This window comes from Pristiophorus japonicus, chromosome 32 (assembly GCF_044704955.1).
Source record: "Pristiophorus japonicus isolate sPriJap1 chromosome 32, sPriJap1.hap1, whole genome shotgun sequence".
NCBI lineage: Eukaryota > Metazoa > Chordata > Chondrichthyes > Pristiophoridae > Pristiophorus > Pristiophorus japonicus.
Window position 1 is genome coordinate 820,984 of NC_092008.1, and position 26,446 is coordinate 847,429.

The window sequence follows — 26,446 nt, forward strand, 5'->3', positions numbered from 1 at the left end:
TGTGTACACAGTGCTCCCAGTGTGGTCTAACCCAGGTATATGGAGACCAGAACTGTGCACGGTGCTCCCAGTGTGGCCGAACCCAGGTATATGGAGACCAGAACTGTGCACGGTGCTCCCAGTGTGGTCTAACCCAGGTATATGAAGACCAGAACTGTGCACAGTGCTCCCAGTGTGGTCTAACCCAGGTATATGGAGACCAGAACTGTGCACAGTGCTCCCAGTGTGGTCTAACCCAGGTACATGAAGACCAGAACTGTGCACAGTGCTCCAAGTGTGGACTAACCCAGGTACATGAAGACCAGAACTGTGCACGGTGCTCCCAGTGTGGTCTAACGAAGGTTCGATACAAGTTTATCATAACTTCTCTGCTTTTCAACTCTCTCCCTCGAGAAATAAACCCTAGTGCCTGCTTTGCGATTGTGATGGCCTGTGTTGCTACTTTGTGATATGTGCATGTGAACCCCCAGATCTGTTTGCCCCTCCAGCCCATTTCGATTCGGATTTTGAGTCCGATGTGAGCTCCTTGATTCCTTGCCAAAATATGCCGTACGTTATTTCTGTGTTGGCGTTGTCACTGTGAAACTAATGGTGTGCGGTAAACGAGTGTTGGGGAGTGTAATTCCCACCCAGTGAGATTAAACTGGGGTTAAGAACCATTGAATAAAGAGATCGGACAACTGTGGTGATTCACTTCCTCATTTTTTTTGCATTTGAAACTGGGCCAGCCAAGGTCCCCTGCTCACAATATGTCCTCGTGACTGAGATGAAAAAACGCCTCCCATCGCTCCGGCGCCTTTCAATCCCTCCGGACGTCCCAAAGCCTCGCAGCCCACGAAGGACATCTGTTTGAAGTGCGCTCACTGTTGCATTGTGGGAAACGTCAATTTGCGCACAGCAAGCTCCCACACACAGCGATGTGATAATGACCCGGATCGTCTGTTTTAGTGATGTTGGTCGAGGGATAAATATTGGCCCCAGGACACCGGGGAGAACTCCCCCTGCTCTTCTTCCAATAGTGGCCCCGGGATCTTTTACATCCACCCGAGAGGGCAGACAGGGCCTCGGTTTAACGTCTCATCCCGAAATACAGCCCCTCCGACAGTGCGGCGCTCCCTCAGTACTGCCCCTCCGACAGTGCGGCGCTCCCTCAGTACCGCCCCTCCGACTGTGCGGCGCTCCCTCAGTACCGCCCCTCCGACAGTGCGGCGCTCCCTCTGTACTGCCCCTCCGACAGTGCGGCTCTCCCTCAGTACCGCCCCTCCGACAGTGCGGCGTTCCCTCAGCACTGCACTGGGTGTGTCAGCCTGGAGTTTTGCGCTCAAGTCTCCGGAGTGGGACTCGAACCCACGACCCTCTGGCTCCGAGGCGAGGATGTGACTCACTGAGCCACAGTCAGAAGGAGGTGCACAGTCGGAAAAGCGGATTCCCCCTACATCTGCGAAACACACACACACGTCAGTGCCACAACTGAAAGACAATCGGGCGACGGAGGAAGAGAGAGATTTTACCGACAAGGTTCTCGAAGGCGGAGCCGGTGGGTAGAATGATGGCAAGTGGCACCGTCGCACCGCTGGTGAAACACCGCAACTCTGAACGAGAAACAGGGCAAGGTAAATGACTCTAATGCTCGGGGGCTAAGGGGAGGCGGGGTTGGAGCATTGAGCAAGATCCCACAACGCACACGGACAGATATCGTCGTCCGCTGGGGGCGAGAGAGCGCGCGAGGGAGGGAGGGAGGGAGAGAGAGAGAGAGAGAGAGACAGGGAGAGAGAGAGAGAGAGAGAGACAGAGACAGAGAGAGAGAGTCCTTTGGTCTTTGAGGTGAGGGAGGGGTTCAGAAGGCAGGGACTGGGGTGGGAATTGGCGATTGGGAGAAGGGCTCTGTGCGGGATGAGCTGGGTGGGGCGGGGTTGGAGGTGTTGTGCCTTCCAACGCTCCCTCTGCACCTCTCTCCAACGATGTAACATTTGCTGCCGCCGTCTGTCGCTGCAGAGGGCTTGATCTGGTCCAGCTTAATCGGATCGGGGATCTCGTACAGCTCCACTTGGGTCTCCCGCGATCGCACGACGGGTCGGGTGCTCGATACAACGTCGCCACTGCCTCACGCCACCCTGCCGAGAATCAGGAGTGACGGCATGCTCTCTACTGCCCCTCCGACAGTGCGGGCCTCCCTCAGTACCGCCCCTCCGACAGTGCGGGGCTCCCTCAGTACTGCCCCTCCGACAGTACGGCGCTCCCTCAGTACTGCCCCTCCGACAGTGCGGGGCTCCCTCAGTACTGCCCCTCCGACAGTGCGGGGCTCCCTCAGTACTGCCCCTCCGACAGTGCGGCACTCCCTCAGTACCGCCCCTCCGACAGTGCGGCGCTCCCTCAGTACCGCCCCTCCGACAGTGCGGGGCTCCCTCAGTACTGCCCCTCCGACAGTGCGGGGCTCCCTCAGTACCGCCCCTCCGACAGTGCGGGGCTCCCTCAGTACCGCCCCTCCGACAGTGCGGCGCTCCCTCAGTACCGCCCCTCCGACAGTGCGGGGCTCCCTCAGTACCGCCCCTCCGACAGTGCGGGGCTCCCTCAGTACCGCCCCTCCGACAGTGCGGCGCTCCCTCAGTACCGCCCCTCCGACAGTGCGGGGCTCCCTCAGCACTGCACTGGGAGTGAGAATGTGCAGAGCGGGGGCTCGGCCTCAGGACCCTGTGAGTCGGGAGGCGAGAGGGCGCGCGGCCCGGGGACAGTGTCTGGGTGTCACTGTGATATATAAAGCCCCAATGTGTGCGTGGGGGAAAGAGAGGGGCAAAGAGCAGAAAGTGTTGAGCTAACCCTTGTGATTGGCTGCTGCAGATTTGAGGAGGAGGGATGGGGGAAATAGATGTATTTTTGGGGTGCATTGGGATTTGCTGGGGGGAACCCCAGGGGGGCAGCAAGCTTGGAGAGGAGCAGGAGCTGGGGGGAACCCCAGGGGGGCAGCAAGCTTGGAGAGGAGCAGGAGCTGGGGGGAACCCTGGATTCTGCCCGCGCATGCGTACTCGCCTCTAGCTCTCTCGCTATGTCAGCGCATGCGCACAGCAGCGCCGTCGGCCAGGGACCCACAAGATGGCGGCGGGCGGTGTCCCAGTGTGAGGGACAGAGAGAGAGAGAGAGAGACAACCTGGGACACAGGGACCCCCCACGGTAAGTGAGGGAGGGTCCTCCCCCTCCACACAGTCCCACTGAATGTACTCACTGAGTGGGGTGTACTCACTGAATGTACTCACTGAGTGGAGTGTACTCACTGAATGTACTCACTGAATGGAGTGTACTCACTGAGTGGGGTGTACTCACTGAATGTACTCACTGAGTGGGGTGTACTCACTGAATGTACTCACTGAGTGGGGTGTACTCACTGAATGGAGTGTACTCACTGAATGTACTCACTGAGTGGGGTGTACTCACTGAGTGGGGTGTACTCACTGAATGTACTCACTGAGTGGGGTGTACTCACAATGTACTCACTGAGTGGAGTGTACTCACTGAATGTACTCACTGAGTGGAGTGTACTCACTGAGTGGGGTGTACTCACTGAATGTACTCACTGAGTGGGGTGTACTCACTGAATGTACTCACTGAGTGGGGTGTACTCACTGAATGGAGTGTACTCACTGAATGTACTCACTGAGTGGGGTGTACTCACTGAATGTACTCACTGAGTGGGGTGTACTCACTGAGTGGAATGTACTCACTGAGTGGGGTGTACTCACTGAGTGGAATGTACTCACTGAGTGGGGTGTACTCACTGAATGTACTCACTGAGTGGAGTGTACTCACTGAATGTACTCACTGAATGGAGTGTACTCACTGAGTGGGGTGTACTCACTGAATGTACTCACTGAGTGGGGTGTACTCACTGAATGTACTCACTGAGTGGGGTGTACTCACTGAATGGAGTGTACTCACTGAATGTACTCACTGAGTGGGGTGTACTCACTGAGTGGGGTGTACTCACTGAATGTACTCACTGAGTGGGGTGTACTCACAATGTACTCACTGAGTGGAGTGTACTCACTGAATGTACTCACTGAGTGGAGTGTACTCACTGAGTGGGGTGTACTCACTGAATGTACTCACTGAGTGGGGTGTACTCACTGAATGTACTCACTGAGTGGGGTGTACTCACTGAATGGAGTGTACTCACTGAATGTACTCACTGAGTGGGGTGTACTCACTGAATGTACTCACTGAGTGGGGTGTACTCACTGAGTGGAATGTACTCACTGAGTGGGGTGTACTCACTGAGTGTACACACTGAGTGGGGTGTACTCACTGAGTGGAATGTACTCACTGAGTGGGGTGTACTCACTGAGTGTACACACTGAGTGGGGTGTACTCACTGAATGTACTCACTGAGTGGGGTGTACTCACTGAGTGGAATGTACTCACTGAGTGGGGTGTACTCACTGAGTAGACACAGAGACAGCATTCAAAGTCTGCACTTATTCCAGTTAGTCAAGTATCATTTAATGTCTTCAATTATTTTATTCAATTATCATTTTCAATAATCGTTTCATATGTTCAATTATTTAATTTATTTCCACACCAAGTATTTCATTTATCCAATTATCATTTAATGTCTTCAATTATTTAATTTATCTCTACGTTATTCAATAATTTAACTTATTCCTGCATCGTTTAATTTATTCAAACGTCATTTAATTTGTTCTTACACCTTTTAATTAAATTATTTAATTTATTCCTATATCAATTATTTAATTGATCACGTAATTAATTGTTTCATTTAGTCCTACATCATGCAATACTTTAATTTATTCCTACATCATTTAATTTATTCTGTCATTAATTTGTCCTGACGTCATTTAATGTATTTGATTAATTTATTCCTACATTTAATTGAAGCAATTATTTAATTTACTCCTACGTCATTTAATTTATTCCTGCATTTTAATTTATTCAATCATTTAATTTATTCAAATGTCATTAATTTGTTCCTACATCTTTTAATTTATTCAATTTTAATTTAATTTATTACTGTGTCATTTAATTTATTTACTTCAGTCTCTTGTTTGGTCTCTAAAGTGACTGTTTCTTCATTCATTTCTGCCACTTCATAGAATAGAGGCCATTGGGCCCATGGAGCCCGTGCTGTGCCGGCTCTGTGACAGAGCGACCCCAATCAGTCCCACACTCCCCCCTGCCCTTTCCCCACAGCCCCGACACATTTTCCCCCTTCAGGTATTTATCCAATTCCCCCGGTTTGAAAGTTACTATTGAATCTGCTCCCACCGAGCTTTCAGGCAGCGCGTTCCCGATCACAACAACTCGCTGCGTAAACACATTCTCCCCATCTCCCCCTCTGGTTCCATCGCCGATTATCGTCAATCTGTGTCCCTCTGGTTACCCGACCCTCCTGCTCCCGGGGAACAGGTTCCCCCGATCCACTCGATCAAAACCCTTCATCAGTTCGAATCCCTCGATTAAATCTCCTCTCAACCTTCTCTGCTCCGAGGAGAAGGACCCCCCCGGCTTCTCCAGTCTCCCCCAGTCACTGAACCCCCTCATCCCCCGGGACCGTTCTGGCCAATCTCCCCTCCACCCTCTCCAAGGCCTTCACACCCTCCCGACAGTGCGGGGCCCAGAATTGGACACACAACGCTAGCTGGGGCCTAACCAGTGTTTATTTTTAAGGGGTAACATAACTTCCTTGATTTTGTACTCTGTTCCTCTACTATTAAAACCAAAGATCCCGTACACCATTTTAACAGCCTTCTCATCTCGTCCTGCCAGTGTCAGAGTTTTGTGCACAACCACCCCCAGGTCTCTCTGTTCATGCACCCTCTTTAAAATTGCACCATTTCATTCATATTGCCCCTTCTCATTCTCCCTACCAAAATACATCACTTCACATCTCTCTGTGTTAAACTGCACCTGCCACATGTCCGCCCATTTCACCAGGCTGTCTGTCCTCCTGACGTGTCTCACTATCTTCCTCATGGTTTATAACATTTCCGAGTTTCGTATCATCTGCAAACTTTAAAGATGATGCCCTGTATATACCAAAGTCCAGGTCATTCATATATATCATAAAGAGCAGTGGTGAGTTTCAGACCCAGGATAGAGAGAGAGGGAGACAGAGAGAACTTGGATAGAGAGAGACAAAGAGAGAGAGAGAGAGACAGAGACAGACAGACAGAGAGAACTTGGATAGAGAGAGAGATGAGAGACAGAGAGAGAGACAGAGACAGAGACAGAGACAGAGAGAGAGAGAGAGACAGAGACAGAGACAGAGAGAGAGAGAGAGAGAGAGACAGAGAGAGACACAGACAGACAGAGAAAGAGACCTGGGAGAGAGAGACAGAGAAAAAGAGAGACCTGGGATACAGAGAGAGAATGCTACTCAGTCACATTATAAGCACTGGGTGTTGGGACATTTGTGCTGATATGACCCTCTCCCCCTGGTCCTCTGATGGTTTTCATCATGTCTTTGTTACCTCCAGACTTCACCATTCCAATGCACTCCTGGCCGGCCTCCCACATTCTACCTGACGTAAACCAGATGTAATCCAAAACTCGGCTGCCCCCGTGTCCTAACTTGCACTGAGTCCCGCTCACCCATCACCCCCTACCCCCTGTGCTCACTGACCTACATTGGCTCCCGGTTAAGCAATGCCTCGATTTCAAAATTCTCATCCTTGTTTACAAATCCCTCCGTGGCCTCCTTGGTCCTCCCTATCTCTGTAACCCCCTCCAGCCCCTACACCCCTCCCTATCTCTGTAACCCCCTCCAGCCCCTACACCCCTCCCCATCTCTGTAACCTCCTCCAGCCCTACACCCCTCCCTATCTTTGAAACCACCTCCAGCCCTACACCCCTCCCTAACTCTGTAACCTCCTCCAGCCCTACACCCCTCCATATCTCTGTAACCTCCTCCAGCCCTTACACCCCTCCCTATCTCTGTAACCTCCTCCAGCCCCGACACCCCTCCCTATCTCTGTAACCCCCTCCAGCCCCTACACCCCTCCCTATCTCTGTAGCCTCCTCCAACCACGACACCCCTCCCTATCTCTGTAATCCCCTCCAGCCCCTACACCCCTCCCTATCTCTCTAACCTCCTCCAGCCCCACAGCCCCCCGAGATCTCTGCACTCCTCTCATTCTGCCCTCCTGACCATCCCTGATTATAATCGCTCCACCATCGGTGGCCGTGCCTTCTGTTGCCTGGGCCCCAAGCTCTGGAACTCCCTCCCTAAACCTCTCCGCCTCTCTCTCTCCTCCTCCTTCAAGACGCTCCTTAAAACCCACCTCTATGACCCAGCCTTTTGGTCGCCTGTGTTAATTTCTACTTCTGCGGCTCGGTGTCAAAAATTGCTTTAATCTCAGACTACTCCTGTGAAGCAACTCGGGACGTTAATGGTGCCATATAAATACAAGTTGTTTCCTGGACTCGGGAGTGGACCTGCCCCTCACCCCCCCCCCCCCCCCCCCCTCGGGCCCCAGCGTGCAATCGAAGATGGTCAACTCCCCCGGAAATGACCTCCGACCTTCCTCCCTCCCTCCCGCAGGCGATCAGTCCGCTGCGACCCGAAGAGGCCCGCTGTCCGTGGGGACGATCTCGGCCATGGAGGCGCTGAAGCGTTTGAGCAACGAGCAACTGGCGGCCCGGCTGAGCGCCTGTGCGATCCCGCACGGCCCCGTCGTGGGTAAGCAGCCCAGGGCCCCCCGCGGGCACCCCCCCCCGGCCCCCGAGTCTCGCACCTCGTATCACCGGGGCTGAAATTGGGCAGCGCCAGAATCACCGCCGGGCGTTAGGTGCGGCCCCCAACAATCCCGAATTCAGTTTTGACGCCCAACGAGAGCGCAGCGCTAAACACGTGGCGTGCACACTCGCCCGTCGGGCGGGAGCCCAGGAGGCCGACTGAATTTCCCCACGGGAGGCTGGGATAAAAAAAACGGGGCAGTATCGATGCATTTAAACATAGGCCCTCGCGGTTGACGGTGTCAAAGGCCTTTGTAAGGTCAAAGGCGACCATTTTTAAGGGCCTGCATTTTTCCTGCAGCATTTCCCCAGCGTTGAAGCACTGACCACACTCGACCAGCTCCGCTGGGGCAGGGCCACATTGTCCGCACGTCCCCCCAGACACGAGACTCCCCAAAGCAAGCGCTCTACTCGGAACTCCTTCACGGGCAAACGGGCCAAAGGTGGGCAGAGGGAACGTTACAAGGGACCACCCTCAAAGCCCTCCCTGATAAAGTGCAACATCCCCCACCGACACCTGGGAGTCCCTGGGCCCAAAGACCAGTCCGCCCTAAGTGGAGGGAGTGCATCCGGGAGGGCGCTGAGCACCTCGAGTCTCGTCGCCGAGAGCGTGCAGAAACCAAGCGCAGGCAGCGGAAGGAGCGTGCGGCAAACCAGTCCCACCCTCCCCTTCCCTCAACCACTGTCTGTCCCACCCTGTGACAGGGACTGTGGCTCCCGTATTGGGCTGTTCAGCCACCGAAGGACTCGTGTTAAGAGCGGAAGCGAGTCTTCCTCGATTCCGAGGGACTGCCGATGATGGTGATGAGACAAACACACGGGGGAGAAGGGAACAGAGGCTTATGCCGATAGATTTAGACGGGGAAAGACTAGAGGAGGCTCGAGAGGAACATAAACGCCGGCATGGACTGGTTGGGCCAATTGGTCTGTTTCTGTGCCGTCTATCCGATATGTAAGCAGCAGTACTTAAAGGGCTGCAGCTCATCGATAAAGGAGTGGTGACAGCGAGACATTGATCATTGGTGGGGGGAGGGGGACTCTGCTCCCCAATGGGTGGGGGGCTCCTGAGGGCAGATCCCCACCCTCCCTGTCCCGTCAGTATCGGAGGCGAAATGACCCCCCATAGTAATCGGTTTATGTGGGGGGAGGCCGGGAGTGGCTGAGACGAGGGGTGAAACCGTTTGTACGAGGACCCAACACTGACCCTCCCCCTTCTGCTCCTCAGCATCCACCCGCTGCCTGTACGAGAAGAAACTGCTGGAGACCCTCCGCCCGGGTCACAGGCCGCAGGTCAGAGGTCAGAGGTCACCAGCCGGGATCGCTGAATCAGAGGAAGAAGGTATGTGAGCTTCATCAGCAACGTCAGGGCAGGTACAGCACGGGGTTAGATACAGAGTAAAGCTCCCTCTACACTGTCCCATCAAACACTCCCAGGGCAGGTACAGCACGGGGATAGATACAGAGTAAAGCTCCCTCTACACTGTCCCATCAAACACACCCAGGGCAGGTACAGGGGGTTAGATACAGAGTAAAGCTCCCTCTACACTGTCCCATCAAACACTCCCAGGGCAGGTACAGCACGGGGATAGATACAGAGTAAAGCTCCCTCTACACTGTCCCATCAAACACACCCAGGGCAGGTACAGGGGGTTAGATACAGAGTAAAGCTCCCTCTACGTTGTCCCATCAAACACTCCCAGGGCAGGTACAGGGGGTTAGATACAGAGTAAAGCTCCCTCTACACTGTCCCATCAAACACCCCCAGGGCAGGTACAGCACGGGGATAGATACAGAGTAAAGCTCCCTCTACACTGCCCCATCAAACACCCCCAGGGCAGGTACAGCACGGGGATAGATACAGAGTAAAGCACCTTCTACACTGTCCCATCAAACACTCCCAGGGCAGGTACAGGGGGTTAGATACAGAGTAAAGTTCCCTCTACACTGTCCCATCAAACACTCCCAGGGCAGGTACAGGGGGTTAGATACAGAGTAAAGCTCCCTCTACACTGTCCCATCAAACACTCCCAGGGCAGGTACAGGGGGTTAGATACAGAGTAAAGCTCCCTCTACACTGTCCCATCAAACACTCCCAGGGCAGGTACAGGGGGTTAGATACAGAGTAAAGCTCCCTCTACACTGTCCCATCAAACACTCCCAGGCAGGGACAGGGGGTTGGATACAGAGTGAGTGTTCCTCTCTCTCTCGAGCTGGTCCAGCCCGCTCGGTGGTGCGACATTAAACTGTCTCTCTCTCCGTTTCCACAGATGACAATAACTCCGAAGGGATTTACTCCACCTTCTCGAGTCCTTCCCAGTCCGCGGCGAGGCATCGGGTAAGTGGGGCGACGGAACTCTGTGCGTGTGCAGGGGGCACAGTGCCATCCAGCCCCTCACCCAAGCGGCTCAGGGCAGAGTCCTGCCAGCATATTCTACTGTGGGAGGCTTCATCGACGACCCCAATCTTGTTCGACCCCCGGGGTCACTGGGCGGGGTTTGGGAGCAGGAACCCTGGACTGATTTCCCGCGCCCCCACCTGGCCCCGCACAGGCCCGTCTGAGCCTCCGAGGGGTGGGGGGAGGGGGGGGAAGGTGCACGCGATTCTGGCTCCCCCAGCGGGCGGGTTGGGAGGGGAGAGCTCAGTCAGTGCGCCGCTCCTCAGACCTCCGGGCGGGATGCCAGGCGACCCACTGGGAGTGAACGGGCTCCGGGGACCTTCCCCCTCCCACCGCCCCAGGCAGCTGCCCCTCCCTCCCTCCATCCCTCCGATCGCCCGGCACAATGCTACTCGCTGTCAGCGTTTATCTATCGCCCCCGGCCTCCTCCGTGGGCGGGAGTGTTGGAGATCCCCCCCCGGACCCCCACACACTCTCTCTTCCCAGACCCACACACTCCCCACACCCCCCCCCCCCCCCCCCCATACACTCCCTGGACCCTCACACACTCTCTCCCCGGACCCACACACTCCCTGGACCCTCACACACTCTCTCCCCGGACCCCCCATACACTCTATCCCCGGACCCCCCACACACTCTTTTCCCCCCCCCCGGGACCCCCTCACACACTCTCTCTCCCCGGACCCCCTCACACACTCTATCTTCCCGGACCCCCTCTCTCCCCGGACCCCCACACACTCTCTCCCCCCGGACCCCCACACACACACTTTCCCCCCCGGACCCCCTCACACACTCCCCCCCGGACCCCCTCACACACTCTCCCCCCCGGACCCCCACACACACTCTTTCCCCCCCGGACCCCCTCACACACTCTCCCCCCCCGGACCCCCTCACACACACTCTTCCCCCCCCCCGGACCCCCTCACACACTCTCCCTCCCCGGACCCTTGCACACTCCCTGGACCCCCTCACACACTCTCCCCGGACCCTCGCACGCTCCGCGGAGCCCCGCACACACTCTCCCCTGACCCTCGCACGCTCCGCGGACCCACACTCTCCCCGGACCCCGCATGCACTTTCCCCGGACCCCCACACTCTCTCCCCGCGGACCCCCACACTCTCTCCCCGCGGACCCCCACACTCTCTCCCCGCGGACCCCCACACTCTCTCCCCGCGGACCCCCACACTCTCTCCCCGCGGACCCCCACACTCTCTTCTCCCCGCCCGGACCCCCTCACACACTCTCTCCCCGGACCCCCGCACACACTCTCCCCACCCCGGACTCCCTCACACATTCTCTCCCCGGACCCCCGCACACACACTCCCCGGACCCTCGCACGCTCCGCGGACCCCCACACACTCACTCCCCCCGGACCCCCTCACACACTCTCGCTCCCTGGGCCTCCCACACTCTCTCCCCGGACCCCCTCACACACTCTCCCCGGACCCCCTCACACACTCTTTCCCCCCCCCCCCCCCCCCCCCCGGACCCCCTCGCACATTCTCTCCCCGGACCCCCGCACACACTCTCCCGGACCCTCGCACGCTCCGCGGACCCATGCTCTCTCCCCGGACCCTCGCACGCTCCGCGGACCCCCACACACACTCTCCCCGGACCCTCCGCGGACCCCCACACTCTCTCCCCGCGGACCCCCACACACTCTCCCCGGAGCTCCTTTACGCGCTGTGCTCCCGTGTTTGCTCCCCGCAAATTGTTCCGCGTGCGCTCCCTGGAACCTCCACGGGCCGCGCATTCGTTAAAATTCCGCCTGCTCTCAACTCTCCTTTTCTTGTCTCTCTCTCTCTCTCGGCAGCAGCAAGACCGGGCGGATCGGAGGAGGGAGACGCGGAGCGCGCCCCTGGGAAACACAGGACCCGGCGACAATCGCGTTCCCGTCTGGCTGAAACTCCTGCTGTTTGCCCTGGTGGCCGGGCTCCTGTTGTACGTGTACTGGGAGCTGCAGTGGGAGCAGGACACCCCGGTCCGGTCCATTGAAGCAGACTCCGTGTGAGGCCGGTTTTATTCCCCCCTCCCCACCCCGACCAGAGGCAGAGGCGTGCGACGGGGAGGTTTAAACCGGCGGACGATCGCCCCTTTCTCCACCTCAGGACGGACGTCCCGAAGCCTCACAGCCAATCAAACGCTTTCTTTTTTGAAGTGCGCTCACTGTTGTAACGTAGGAAACACAGTGCACAGCAAGCTCCCACAAACAGCAATGAGATAACGACCCATATCATCCGGTTCCTCCACAGAGGCGGAAACGAGGAAATTTTTTTTGCTCTTGAGGCGAATTTGCAACGCGCTGCCTGAAAGCTCGGTGGGAGCAGATTCAATAGTAACTTTCAAACCGGGGGAATTGGATAAATACCTGAAGGGGGGGGGGGGAAATGTGCCGGGGCTGTGGGGAAAGGGCAGGGGGGAGTGTGGGACTGATTGGGGTCGCTCTGTCACAGAGCCGGCTACAGCACGGGCCCGAGGGGCCCAATGGGATCCTCCTGTGCGGTGTGGTTCCAGGATTTAATGTTGGGTGGAGCGATAAATACTGGCCCCAGGACACCGGGGAGAACTCCCCCTGCTCTTCTTCCAATAGTGGTCGTGGGATCTTTGACATCCACCCGAGAGGGTCTCTGGGTTAGGGTGATGGGGGGGGGGTGTCACAAAATCAATCTAGATCTAGCTATATTATTAATCGGGTGAGGGGTCGGGGTGCAGGTGAAAGGTCAAGGCGAGGGGTCAGTAAGGGTGAACGGTCAGGGTGAAAGGTCTCGCACTTGGGATTCTGCCGATTTCTGTCTCCTAAGCGATCATGACAATAAAACATTCAAACTTGCTCTGACATTGTTTGGTTTCTCTCTCTGCCCTCTGCCCCCTTCCCCCAGAACCGGCCCACACCGGGCATGGGAATGGAGCCTGGGCCTTTTCAAATCCCGCCCCACGTGGGGCCCCATGAAGGTCCCAGCCTTAAACAGTACCTGGACGTGCCGTAACCCGCAGGGCTACGGGTCGAGAGCTGGAAAGTGGGATTAGGCCGGGATGGCTCCTTGTCGGCCGAAATGGCCGCCTTCCGTGCTGTAAATTCTGTGATTCTATGAGCCGAGGACACCTCCCCTCTACTCCGACCTCAGTCCGCACCGTCAACGGAGGCAACAGGACAGGGTAAGAAGGCTTTATTGTTCCTTAATCATTCTCATAATTCATCGAGCGAGAGTGAAAGGGAGCTGAATTAACATCAGTAAAGATACAATCAGTGACACTCCCAGGGCAGGTACAGGGGGTTAGATACAGAGTAAAGCTCCCTCTACACTGTCCCCATCAAACACTCCCAGTGTTGGTACAGGGGGTCAGATACAGAGTAAAGCTCCCTCTACACTGTCCCATCAAACACTCCCAGGGCAGGTACAGGGGGTCAGATACAGAGTAAAGCTCTCTCTACACTGTCCCATCAAACACTCCCAGGGCAGGTACAGCATGGGGTTAGATAGAGAGTAAAGCTCCCTCTACACTGTCCCATCAAACACTCCCAGGGCAGGTACAGGGGGTTAGATACAGAGTAAAGCTCCCTCTACACTGTCCCATCAAACACTCCCAGGGCAGGTACAGGGGGTTAGATACAAAGTAAAGCTCCCTCTACACTGTCCCATCAAACACTCCCAGGGCAGGTACAGGGGGTTACATACAGAGTAAAGCTGCCTCTACACTGTCCCATCAAACACTCCCAGGGCAGGTACAGCACGGGGTTAGATACAGAGTAAAGCTCCCTCTACACTGTCCCATCAAACACTCCCAGGGCAGGTACAGGGGGTTAGATACAGAGTAAAGCTCCCTCTACACTGTCCCATCAAACACTCCCAGGGCAGGTACAGGGGGTTAGATACAGAGTAAAGCTGCCTCTACACTGTCAGGTATTTTGGAAGGTGCGATTTTGAAGAGAAGATTTTCCAGAGCTGCTGATGAGGTGGTGATACTGGGCAGGGTCTGCGTTGCCTGCTCCAGGTATCTGCGATGTTTCAGTGAGGCCTTGGACCCGCCCGGCCTCCCCTCAGCCCTCAGGAGGCCTGGGCCTCTCCCAGCAGGCTGTCCAAGATTTGCTCACACAGGTACAGGCAGCGCGGCAGGTGGAAACAACCTGAGTGAGGAATACACAGAGTCAGTGCCCGGCGAGTCTCCCATCGTCCCAACTCCCAGCTCCTGGAGTATCCGATCACACAGGATCCCCCTCTCCCCTCTCTCCCTCCATCCCCGCCCCTCCTCTCTCACCACTACCACTCTCCCTGTCCATCCCTTCCCCTACCTCTCGCTCCCTCCCCCTCCCTCTCTCAAACTGCCCCTCACTGTCCTCTCTCCCCCATCCCCCTCCCTCATTTCCTTGCCGCTCCCTCCCCCATCGCCCTCTGTCCCTCTCCACATCACCCTCCCCACATCACCCTCCGACCCCGCCCCCCCACATCACCCTCTGACCCCCCCCCCCACATCACCCTCCGACCCCGCCCCCACATCACCCTCCAACCCCCCCCCACATCACACTCTGACCCCGCCCCATCACCCTCTGACCCCTCCGACCCCCCCTTCCCCCTCCGACCCCCCCCTCCCCCTCCAACCCCCCCCTCCCCCTCCAACCCCCCCCAACATCACCCTACGACCCCCCCCCCACATCACCCTCCCCCATTACGAGGATGGTACGAGTGACGCAGGCCGCTACCTTTGAAGGGGCCTCCCTTGAAGGTGTGGGTCACGGTGCCCTGTCGGTTCAGGTATCCGTACCACTCGCCGTGCTCCCGGTCTGGGAACTGCAACAGAAACATTGGGGTCCGTCAGAATACAGCAGTGTGCCCCTTGTGGGGGGGGAGGTATATCGCTGACGCACACCCCGCGGGGGGGGGGGTAATGAGAGCATAAGAAATAGGAGCAGGAGTCGGCCATTCGGCCCCTCGAGCCTGCTCCACCATCCAATCAGATCACGGCTGATCACCGACCTCAACTCCACTTCCCCGCCCGATCCCTCGATTCCCTTAATATCCAAAATCTACCGATCTCGGCCTTGAATATACTCAGCGACTGAGCCTCCACTGCCCTCTGGGGCAGAGAGTTCCAACGACTCACCTCCCTCCGAGTGAAGAAATTCCTCCTCATCTCAGTCCTAAATGTCCGAGCCCTTATCCTGAGACTGTGTGACCCCTGGTTCTAGACTCCCCAGCCCCGGGGGGGAAACACCCTCCCTGCATCTACCCCGTCAATCCCCCTCACAATCCGACACGTTTCAGTGAGATCACCTCCCATTCTTCTAAACTCGAGGGAGTGTCGGCCCAGTCTGCTCAATCTCTGCTCCTAGGACAATCCCCCCATCCCGGGAATCAGTCTGGTGAACCTTCGCTGCACTCCCTCAATGGCAAGTATATCATACGTGAAGACTGCTATATAAATTCAACTTTAGTCTGTTCCCCTGCCCTCAGTAATGGATTTGCCTCATTCACTGTCCCTTTCCCTCTCCTCACCCTCGTCTCTCAGTCAGAAGGTTGTGAGTTCAATTTCCGCTCCAGGGACATGAGCGCAATAATCCAGACTGACACTCCAGTGCAGTGCTGAGGGAGTGTCGGAGGGGCGGTACTGAGGGAGCGCCGCACTGTCGGAGGGGTGGTACTGAGGGAGCAGCGCACTGTCGGAGGGGCGGTACTGAGGGAGCAGCGCGCTGTCGGAGGTGCGGTACTGAGGGAGCGCCGCACTGCGCTGTCGGAGGGGCGGTACTGAGGGAGTGCTGCACTGTCGGAGGGGCGGTACTGAGGGAGCGCCGCACTGTCGGAGGGGCAGTACTGAGGGAGCGCCGCACTGCGCTGTCGGAGGGGTGGTACTGAGGGAGTGCTGCACTGTCGGAGGGTCTGTACTGAGGGAGCCCCGCACTGTCGGAGGGGCGGTACTGAGGGAGCCCCGCACTGTCGGAGGGGCAGTACTGAGGGAGCGCCGCACTGTCGGAGGGGCGGTACTGAGGGAGCCCCGCACTGTCGGAGGGGCGGTACTGAGGGAGCCCCGCACTGTCGGAGGGGCGGTACTGAGGGAGCCCCGCACTGTCGGAGGGGCGGTACTGAGGGAGCCCCGCACTGTCGGAGGGGCAGTACTGAGGGAGCGCCGCACTGTCGGAGGGGCTGTATTTCGGGATGAGACGTTAAACCGAGGCCCCGTCTGCCCTCTCGGGTGGATGTAAAAGATCCCGGGGCCACCATTGGAAGAAGAGCAGGGGGAGTTCTCCCCGGTGTCCTGGGGCCAATATTTATCCCTCGACCAACATCACTAAAACAGACGATCTGGGTCATTGTCACATCGCTGTGTGTGGGAGCTTGCTGTGCGCAAATTGGTGTTCCCCACATTACAACAACGACCACACTTCAAAATAAGTCCTTCATTGGCTGCGAAGCGCTTTGTGACGTCTAGCGGTCGAGAAAGGCGCGGGAGAAAATGGGAGACTTTCGGGCAGCAGTCCGCCTTTAAGAGTGAGTGTCGCCACTTACATGTGCGAAGGTGTAGTCGAAGATGTGGTTGAAGGTCTGTAGCAGTCGAGGGTCCCGGCTCACCTGATAGCCCAGGAGGAAGGCAATCAGCGCCTCGGTGTGGGGCCACCATAGCTTCATGTCCCACTCCAGCTGTGGGGAGAGAGCGAGAGAGAGAGAAGCGTGTGCTGGTTACTCCCTCTCTGAATCCCCACATAACCCCGGGCGCGACTTAGAGGAAAGGATTAATGGGGGGGGGGGCAGTGGGAGATTAAGTGCTCACAGATTGGTGGAGCTGCTGCGCTGGGAGTGGCTTAACCAGTCACGTGATGTTCACAAGACTCAATAAAACCCCGGTCCGTTGGGTCGAGGTCAGCTGACGATGAGATACGCAGTTGTGAGCCTGGCGGATGAATTGGTAAATGTGTCACGTGATTGTTAAACCTTTTGCCAACAAACCAACGAGTTTGTAACAGCAATGTGTTGCTACGGATTCTTCAGCAAAGAACCCACGAAGCAAATACATTACAAGATGGAGAGTCGGTGATGGGGGAGAGTGTACATGGGCTGTGGGAGGGGATTCGATGGGTGGGTAGATGCCCCGGGACATCATGGCCCCCGCGACCCGCGAGAGAACAGCTCCGCAGGTCGGGCTATGAACGAGCTGGAGCACGGACCACTTCAACCTCCAGAGCGAGCTGCTCCAAGCGTGCGACGATTTTGAGCTGGGCGACGTCACCAAAACCCTGGTCGTCGTTTTGGGGCGTGGGCGGGAACACCGGCAGGGCGGCGAGGGATCGGGGGGCGGAGGAGCGGCGAGAGATCGGGGGCGGAGGAGCGGCGAGAGATCGGGGGCGGAGGTGCGGAGAGAGATCGGGGCGGAGGAGCGGCGAGAGATCGGGGCGGAGGAGCGGCGAGAGATCGGGGCGGAGGAGCGGCGAGAGATCGGGGCGGAGGAGCGGCGAGAGATCGGGGCGGAGGAGCGGCGAGAGATCGGGGCGGAGGAGCGGCGAGAGATCGGGGCGGAGGAGCGGCGAGAGATCGGGGCGGAGGAGCGGCGAGAGATCGGGGGCGGAGGAGCGGCGAGAGATCGGGGCGGAGGAGCGGCGAGAGATCGGGGCGGAGGAGCGGCGAGAGATCGGGGCGGAGGAGCGGCGAGAGATCGGGGCGGAGGAGCGGCGAGAGATCGGGGCGGAGGAGCGGCGAGAGATCGGGGCGGAGGAGCGGCGAGAGATCGGGGCGGAGGAGCGGCGAGAGATCGGGGCGGAGGAGCGGCGAGAGATCGGGGCGGAGGAGCGGCGAGAGATCGGGGCGGAGGAGCGGCGAGAGATCGGGGCGGAGGAGTATCGAGAGATCGGGGCGGAGGAGCGGCGAGAGATCGGGGCGGAGGAGTATCGAGAGATTGGGGCGGAGGAGCGGCGAGAGATCGGGGGCGGAGGAGCGGCGAGAGATCGGGGCGGAGGAGCGGCGAGAGATCGGGGCGGAGAGAGATCGGGGCGGAGGAGTATCGAGAGATCGGGGGCGGAGGAGCGGCGAGAGATCGGGGCGGAGGAGGGGCGAGAGATCGGGGCGCAGGAGGGGCGAGAGATCGGGGCGGAGGAGCGGCGGGAGATCGGGGCGGAGGAGCGGCGAGAGATCGGGGCGGAGGAGGGGAGAGAGATCGGGGCGGAGGAGCGGCGAGAGATCGGGGCGGAGGAGCGGCGGGAGATCGGGGCGGAGAGAGATCGGGGCGGAGGAGCGGAGAGAGATCGGGGCGGAGAGAGATCGGGGCGGAGGAGCGGCGAGAGATCGGGGCGGAGGAGGGGCGAGAGATCGGGGCGGAGGAGCGGCGGGAGATCGGTCGGTGGAAGGGAGTGGGCACCTGAGTGGGGGAATGTCCGTCCACGTCCAGGAAGTAGAAAAGCCCTCCGAACTCCGGGTCCCATCCCGCCTCGAAGGGCCCGATCACAAACTTCTCGATGGCCATTGTCTTCAGCTCTTCGCAGGAGTGCTTCACCGCGTAACGCAGCAGGAACCAGCCGGCTTCGAGGGCGTGACCTGTCACACATCGAGGGGTGAGGGGGTGGAGACAGGATTAACGGCAGACTTGGGACACTACATCGACAACTCTCACAGAATCACAGAACTTGCTGGCTGTACAAACGATAAGTGGGAAAGCAAGGTGTGAGGAGCACACAAAGAATCTGCAAAGGGATAGAGACAGGCTCCGTGAGTGGGCAAATATCTGGCAGATGGAGTACAATGCTGGAAAGTGTGAGGTTATCCACTCTGGCAGGAAAAATAACAAAGCAAATTACTATTTAAGTGCCGCAGTACAGCGGGACCTGGGGGTTACTTGTGCATGAAACACAAAAGGATAGTATGCAGGTACAGCAAGTGATCAGGAAGGCCAATGGTATCTTGGCCTTTATTGCAAAGGGGATGGAGTATAAAAGCAGGGAAGTCTTGCTCCAGTTATACAGGGTATTGGTGAGGCCACACCTGGAGTACTGCGTGCAGTTCTGGTCTCCGTATTTAAGGAGGGATATACTTGCATTGGAGGCAGTTCAGAGAAGGTTCACTCGGTTGATTCCGGGGATGAGGGGGTTGCCTTATGAGGAAAGGTTGAGCAGGTTGGGCCTGTACCCATTGGAGTTTAGAAGAATGAGAGGTGATCTTATTGAAACGTATCAGATTCTGAGGGGGGCTGGACAGGGTGGATGCAGAGAGGATGTTTCCCCCTCGTGGGGGAATCTAGAACTAGGGGGCACATAGTCTCAGAATAAGGGGCCGCCCATTTAGGACGGAGATGAGGAGGAATTTCTTCCGGTGAATCTGTGGAATTCTCTGCCCCAGAGAGCTGTGGGGGGCTGGGTCATTGAATATATTTAAGGTGGAGATAGACAGATTTTTGAGCGATAAGGGAGTGAAGGGGCGGGCGGGGAAGTGGAGCTGAGCCCAAGATCGGATCAGCCGCGATCTGATTGAATGGCGGAGCGGGCTCGAGGGGGGGAAGGGTTCGAGAGCGTACCTGGGTTCTGCAGACGTCCCTCACAACCAGGAAGCTCTTTTCCATCTGCTGAAACCGTCTCCAAGACAACCGCTCCCTTGCGCTGGAAGCAGGAACAGAGAGAGTCAGTGTCTGTGGGACTGTACCCCAGTGAGAGTCAGTGTGTGTGGGACCCGTACCCCAGTGAGAGTCAGTGTGTGTGGGACCCGTACCCCAGTGAGAGTCAGTGTGTGTGGGACCCGTACCCCAGTGAGAGTCAGTGTGTGTGGGACCCGTACCCCAGTGAGAGTCAGTGTGTGTGGGACCCGTACCCCAGTGAGAGTCAGTGTGTGTGGGACTGTACCCCAGTGAGAGTCAGTGTGTGTGGGACTGTACCCCAGTGAGAGTCAGTGTGTGTGGGACCCGTACCCCAGTGAGAGTCAGTGTGTGTGGGACCCGTACCCCAGTGAGAGTCAATGTGTGTGGGACCCGTACCCCAGTGAGAGTCAGTGTGTGTGGGACCCGTACCCCAGTGAGAGTCAGTGTGTGTGGGACCCGTACCCCAGTGAGAGTCAGTGTGTGTGGGACTGTACCCCAGTGAGAGTCAGTGTGTGTGGGACTGTACCCCAGTGAGAGTCGGTGTGTGTGGGACTGTACCCCAGTGAGAGTCAGTGTGTGTGGGACCCGTACCCCAGTGAGAGTCAGTGTGTGTGGGACTGTACCCCAGTGAGAGTCAGTGTGTGTGGGACCCGTACCCCAGTGAGAGTCAGTGTGTGTGGGACTGTACCCCAGTGAGAGTCAGCGTGTGTGGGACTGTACCCCAGTGAGAGTCAGTGTGTGTGGGACTGTACCCCAGTGAGAGTCAGTATCATGAGGAGGGGGAAGGGAAGTGTTTTGGAAGTAGAAATAAATGAGAAGGCAGTGACTAAAGCACTTGCAATTGTTGGCTTCATAAATAGAGGCACAGAGTAAAAACAAAGCTATACTAAACCTTGATAAAGCATTGGTTAGGCCCCAGCCAGAGTATTGTATCCAATTCTGGGCCCCGCTCTGTGGGGAGGGTGTGGAGGCTTTGGAGAGGGTGGAGGGGAGATTGTCCAGACTGGTCCCGGGGGATGAGGGGGTTCAGTGACGAGGGGAGACTGGAGGAGCCGGGGGGGTCCTTCTCCTCGGAGCAGAGAAGGTTGAGGGGAGATTGAATCGAGGGGTTCGAACTGATGAAGGGTTTTGATCGAGTGGATCAGGAGAACCTGTTCCCGGGAGCAGGAGGGTCGGGTAACCAGAGGGACACAGATTGACGATAATCGACGATGGAACCAGAGGGGGAGATGGGGAGAATGTGTTTACGCAGCGAGTTGTTGTGATCGGGAACGCGCTGCCTGAAAGCTCGGTGGGAGCAGATCCAATAGTGACTTTCAAACCGGGAATTGGGTAAATACCTGAAGAGGGAAAATGTGCCGGGGCTGTGGGGAAAGGGCAGGGGGGAGTGTGGGACTGATTGGGGTCGCTCTGTCACAGAGCCGGCACAGCACGGGCTCCATGGGGCCCAATGGGATCCTGCTGTGCCGTCTGATTCTAGGCCTTTGCCGTACCTGTAGGTGCTGCAGTATCTGTTGGACGCTCCAAGCTCCCAGCTCCTGATATTTCCCAGCAATCGCCTCGTCCCCTTCCTCCAGCTGGTCAACTAGGCAGAGCAGCATCATGGGTACGGCCATGGAGTTGACCGGTTCAGCGCCGGGCAGGGCAGGGCGTCCCAGACCTGCGGGGTCCTCACGCACCCACCGGGAGACCTGCTCCATCATCGCCATCGCCTCCGCCTGACCGAGAGGAGAAAGAGGGAGAGCCAGCATCAGCGTCCTGCACCGTGGGGCCTCGGGGCGCTCCCGCTCCACCGTGGGGGCCCTCCCCCTCCGCCTCGGGGCCCTCCCGCTCCACCACGGGGTCTCGGGGCCCACCCCCTCCGCCTCGGGGCCCTCCCCCTCCGCCTCGGGGCCCTCCCCCTCCGCCTCGGGGCCCTCCCCCTCCGCCTCGGGGCCCTCGCGCTCCACTACGGGGCCTCGGGGCCCTCCCTCTCCGCCTCGGGGCCCTCGCGCTCCGCCTCGGGGCCCTCGCCCTCCGCCTCGGGGCCCTCGCGCTCCACTACGGGGCCTCGGGGCCCTCCCTCTCCGCCTCGGGGCCCTCCCTCTCCGCCTCGGGGCCCTCGCGCTCCACTACGGGGCCTCGGGGCCCTCCCCTCCACCATGGGGCCTCGGGGCCCTCGCGCTCCGCCTCGGGGCCCTCCCTCTCCGCCTCGGGGCCCTCGCGCTCCACTACAGGGCCTCGGGGCCCTCCCCCTCCACCATGGGGCCTCGAGGCCCTCTCCCTCCGCCTCGGGGCCCCACCCTCCACCGCGGGGCCAGGGGCCCTCCCCCGGTTTCCCCCTCTCCCCCCGCAGACTCTTACCTGGTACCTCTTGACCCCGGTGACCCGCCAGAGTTCGTCCATCGCCATGGTGTAGAAGCATTCGGCAAAGATGGTGCGCTGGACCTTGATGGGTCGGCCGTCCCGGGTCACCGCGAACGCCCTCTTGGTGGACGCGGCTGAAACCGCGGAATGGCGGATCAGGAATTCACCGCCTGGGAGAGAGGGAACCCCCCCAACAAATGGAACTTGGTGTCAAAGGGGGAACAGCAACCTGACTTTATATAGCGCAGTGAAACGTCCCAAGGGGCTTCACCAGAGGGTTATCAGATAAAGAGTTTGACACCGAGCCGCTTAAGGAGAAATTAGCGCAGGTGACCAAAAGCTGGGTCAAAGGTCGGTTTTAAGGAACATCTGAAAGGAAGAACATATAGGAGCAGGAGTCGGCCATTCGAGCCCGCTCCACCATTTAATAAGATCGCGGCTGATCCGATCTTGGGCTCAGCTCCACTTCCCCGCCCGCCCCTTCACTCCCTTATCGCACTGTCGGAGGTGCGGTACTGAGGGAGCGCCGCTCTGTCGGAGGGGCAGTACTGAGGGAGCGCCGCACTGTCGGAGGGGCAGTACTGAGGGAGTGCCGCACTGTCGGAGGGGCAGTACTGAGGGAGCGCCGCACTGTCGGAGGGGCAGTACTGAGGGAGCGCCGCACTGTCGGAGGGGCGGTACTGAGGGAGCGCCGCACTGTCGGAGGGGCAGTACTGAGGGAGCGCCGCACTGTCGGAGGGGCAGTACTGAGGGAGCGCCGCACTGTCGGAGGGGCAGTACTGAGGGAGTGCCGCACTGTCGGAGGGGCAGTACTGAGGGAGCGCCGCACTGTCGGAGGGGCAGTACTGATGGAGCCCCGCACTGTCGGAGGGGCAGTACTGAGGGAGCGCCGCACTGTCGGAGGGGCGGTACTGAGGGAGCGCCGCACTGTCGGAGGGGCAGTACTGAGGGAGCGCCGCACTGTCGGAGGGGCGGTACTGAGGGAGCGGCGCACTGTCGGAGGGGCAGTACTGAGGGAGCCCCGCACTGTCGGAGGGGCGGTACTGAGGGAGAGCCGCACTGTCGGAGGGGCAGTACTGATGGAGCCCCGCACTGTCGGAGGGGCAGTACTGAGGGAGCGCCGCACTGTCGGAGGGGCGGTACTGAGGGAGCGCCGCACTGTCGGAGGGGCAGTACTGAGGGAGCGCCGCACTGTCGGAGGGGCAGTACTGAGGGAGCCCCGCACTGTCGGAGGGGCGGTACTGAGGGAGTGCCGCACTGTCGGAGGGGCGGTACTGAGGGAGTGCCGCACTGTCGGAGGGGCAGTACTGAGGGAGCACCGCACTGTTGTTACCAGCAACAGCTGCGTCCAGTAACTCTTGCCGGTGAAACCGGGGCACCTTCCTGTACAATCGGCAATATGTCCAGACCTGTGGGGAACAAGAGGAGAATGTCAGTGCCGGGAACAAAGATCAAGATACGATGAACCCCTGCAAACATATCAACAACTTGCATTTATATAGCACCTTTAACCACAGGAGTATCCATCCATCCCACAGCCACATACGGAGATATTGGGACAGGTGACCAAAAGCTGGGTCACAGAGGTCGGTTTTTAAGGAGCGTCTTGAGGGAGGAGAGAGGCGCGGATGTTGAGGGAGGGAGTTCCAGAGCTTGGGGCCCAGGCAACAGAAGGCACGGCCACCGATGGTGGAGCGATTATAATCAGGAGGGCAGAATTAGAGGAGCGCAGACATCTTGGGGGGTTGTGGGGGTTACAGAGATAGGGAGGGGTGTAGGGGCTGGAGGAGGTTACAGAGATAGGGAGTGGTGTAGGGGCTGGAGGGGGTTACAGAGATAGGGAGGGGTGTAGGGGCTGGAGGAGGTTACAGAGATAGGGAGGGGTGTAGGGGCTGGAGGGGGTTACAGAGATAGGGAGGGGTGTAGGGGCTGGAGGGGGTTACAGAGATAGGGAGGGGTGTAGGGGCTGGAGGGGGTTACAGAGATAGGGAGGGTGTAGGGGCTGGAGGGGGTTACAGAGATAGGGAGGGGTGTAGGGGCTGGAGGGGGTTACAGAGATAGGGAGGGGTGTAGGGGCTGGAGGGGGTTACAGAGATAGGGAGGGGTGTAGGGGCTGGAGGGGGTTACAGAGATAGGGAGGGGTGTAGGGGCTGGAGGGGGTTACAGAGATAGGGAGGGGCTGGAGGGGGTTACAGAGATAGGGAGGGTGTCGGGGCTGGAGGGGGTTACAGAGATAGGGAGGGGTGTAGGGGCTGGAGGGGGTTACAGAGATAGGGAGGGGTGTAGGGGCTGGAGGAGGTTACAGAGATAGGGAGGGGCTGGAGGGGGTTACAGAGATAGGGAGGGCTGGAGGGGGTTACAGAGATAGGGAGGGCTGGAGGGGGTTACAGAGATAGGGAGGGGGTGTAGGGGCTGGAGGGGGTTACAGAGATAGGGAGGGTGTAGGGGCTGGTTTAATCTTGTTCTCTCAGGTTATTTACGAACCTGCCTGCCCTGCAGCCAGATGTACTTTCGATCATCGTACACAGCTCCTTCACGCCCCAAACAGGTAAAAAAGCCCCTGCAGCGATAGGACAGAAATCCGAGATTAGTCAGCAGAGTGCAAATGTCATCTTCAAGCTCCCGGAAAAAAAAGACTCCCACCTCTCCATCGCCTTTCCCCACCACCGGACGTCCCAAAGCCTCACGGCCAATGGCGTACTATCGGAGGGCGCTCACTGTTGTATTGTGGGAAACGCCAATTTGCGCACAGCAAGCTCCCACACACAGCGATGTGATAATGACCCGGATCGTCTGTTTTAGTGATGTTGGTCGAGGGATAAATATTGGCCCCAGGACACCGGGGAGAACTCCCCCTGCTCTTCTTCCAATAGTGGCCCCGGGATCTTTTACATCCACCCGAGAGGGCAGACGGGGCCTCGGTTTAATGTCTCATCCGAAATACAGCCCCTCCGACAGTGCGGCGCTCCCTCAGTACTGCCCCTCCGACAGTGCGGGGCTCCCTCAGTACTGCCCCTCCGACAGTGCGGCACTCCCTCAGTACTGCCCCTCCGACATTGCGGGGCTCCCTCAGTACTGCCCCTCCGACAGTGCGGGGCTCCCTCAGTACCGCCCCGGGGGGGGTATCGGGCCTGGATGAGGGGCTCGAGTCAGTGGACGGTCAGTGAGCCCCCGCCCCGTGTATATGGCAGGGTCACTCACCCAAACTCCTGGTCGTGGGAATGTGAGAGCCAGAATTCGAGAGTCCGATCGAGCTCCTGTCGTACCTTCCCCAGCAACCCTTCACACTGCGCCCTCGACATCCTCCACCTCCCGATCCTGAACAGACCAAATGGTGCAGGTTACAGTGGGAAAGGGGACTGATCCCACCCCGGGGGGAGAGAGAGGAGGGGGGGGAGGGGAGAGAGAGAGAGGGGGGGGAAGAGAGAGGGGGAGGGGGGGAGGGGGGGGGGAAGAGAGAGGGAGGGGGGGAGAGAGAGGGAGGGGGGGGGGAGAGAGAGGGAGGGGGGGGGGAGAGAGAGGGAGGGGGGGGGAGAGAGAGGGAGGGGGGGGGAGAGAGAGGGAGGGGGGGGGAGAGAGAGGGGGGGAAGAGAGAGGGAGGGGGGAGAGAGAGAGGGAGGGGGGGGGAGAGAGGGAGAGAGAGGGAGGGGGGGAGAGAGAGGGGGGGGAGAGAGAGGGAGGGAGGGGGGGGGAGAGAGAGGGGGGGAGAGAGAGGGAGGGAGGGGGGGGAGAGAGAGGGAGGGAGGGGGGGGAGAGAGAGGGAGGGAGGGGGGGGAGAGAGAGGGAGGGAGGGGGGGGGGGAGAGAGAGGGAGGGAGGGGGGGGGAGGGAGGGGGGGGAGAGGGAGGGAGGGGGGGGAAGAGAGAGGGAGGGAGGGGGGGGAAGAGAGAGGGAGGGAGGGGGGGGAAGAGAGAGGGAGGGAGGGGGGGGGAAGAGAGAGGGAGGGAGGGGGGGGGAAGAGAGAGGGAGGGAGGGGGGGAGAGAGAGGGAGGGGTAGAGAGGGAGGAAGAGAGGGAGGGGGAGAGAGGGAGGAAGAGAGGGAGGGGGAGAGAGGGGGAAGGAGGGGAGAGAGGGGGAAGGAGAGAGAGAGGGGAGGGGGAGAGAGGGAGGAGGAGAGAGAGGGGGAGAGAGGGAGGAAGAGAGGGAGGGGGAGAGAGGGGGAAGGGAGAGAGAGGGGGAGAGAGGGAGGAGGAGAGAGAGGTGGAAGGAGAGAGAGAGGGGAGAGAGAGAGGGGGGGGGAGGAGAGAGGGGGGGGGGAAGGAGGGAGGGGGGGGGGGGGGAGAATAAGGGAGGCAGCATTCTCCCTCTCCATTCCCACATTCCCTCTCTCACTCACCCAGTCAGCTGATCGCTGCTCCCCGCGCCTGCGCACATCCAGTCCCGCTTTCTAGGGGGCGGAGTTTGGACGTATGCTCG

At 58.9% G+C, this 26,446-nt stretch overlaps 3 protein-coding genes across 4 annotated transcripts in view; 2 read left to right on the forward strand and 1 right to left on the reverse strand.

The window, feature by feature from the left end:
* LOC139240626 (L antigen family member 3-like) overlaps positions 1 to 681 on the forward strand; it is a 6,539-nt gene extending 5,858 nt beyond the window's left edge. Inside the window, exon 3 of the mRNA XM_070869183.1 lies at positions 1 to 681. This exon is cut by the window's left edge and continues 2,235 nt beyond it. The gene's annotated coding sequence lies outside the window, so the exon portion shown is untranslated.
* Positions 682 to 3,038: 2,357 nt separating this feature from the next.
* Positions 3,039 to 12,970, forward strand: LOC139240628 (uncharacterized). Of its 2 annotated transcripts, none has more exons than XM_070869186.1 (5): positions 3,039 to 3,168; positions 7,550 to 7,687; positions 8,969 to 9,082; positions 10,011 to 10,078; positions 11,953 to 12,970. In XM_070869186.1, exons 1-5 carry the CDS (start codon positions 3,054 to 3,056, stop codon positions 12,148 to 12,150), a joined length of 633 nt encoding a protein of 210 aa, XP_070725287.1. In that variant the 5' UTR covers positions 3,039 to 3,053; the 3' UTR covers positions 12,151 to 12,970. The 2 variants fall into 2 exon arrangements, with proteins under 2 accessions (XP_070725287.1, XP_070725288.1); XM_070869187.1 differs by having other exon boundaries at positions 11,956 to 12,970.
* A 319-nt stretch (positions 12,971 to 13,289) lies between these two features.
* renbp (renin binding protein) lies at positions 13,290 to 26,403 on the reverse strand. The gene is made up of 11 exons (XM_070869184.1): positions 26,367 to 26,403; positions 25,233 to 25,349; positions 24,516 to 24,591; positions 23,365 to 23,440; positions 22,029 to 22,201; positions 21,179 to 21,403; positions 19,629 to 19,710; positions 18,480 to 18,655; positions 16,640 to 16,771; positions 14,839 to 14,926; positions 13,290 to 14,265 (listed from the first exon to the last, which is right to left on the reverse strand). The coding sequence occupies exons 2-11, from the start codon at positions 25,331 to 25,333 to the stop codon at positions 14,186 to 14,188; spliced, it is 1,209 nt and encodes a 402-aa protein (XP_070725285.1). The 5' UTR covers positions 25,334 to 25,349; positions 26,367 to 26,403; the 3' UTR covers positions 13,290 to 14,185.
* Positions 26,404 to 26,446: the final 43 nt, after the last annotated feature.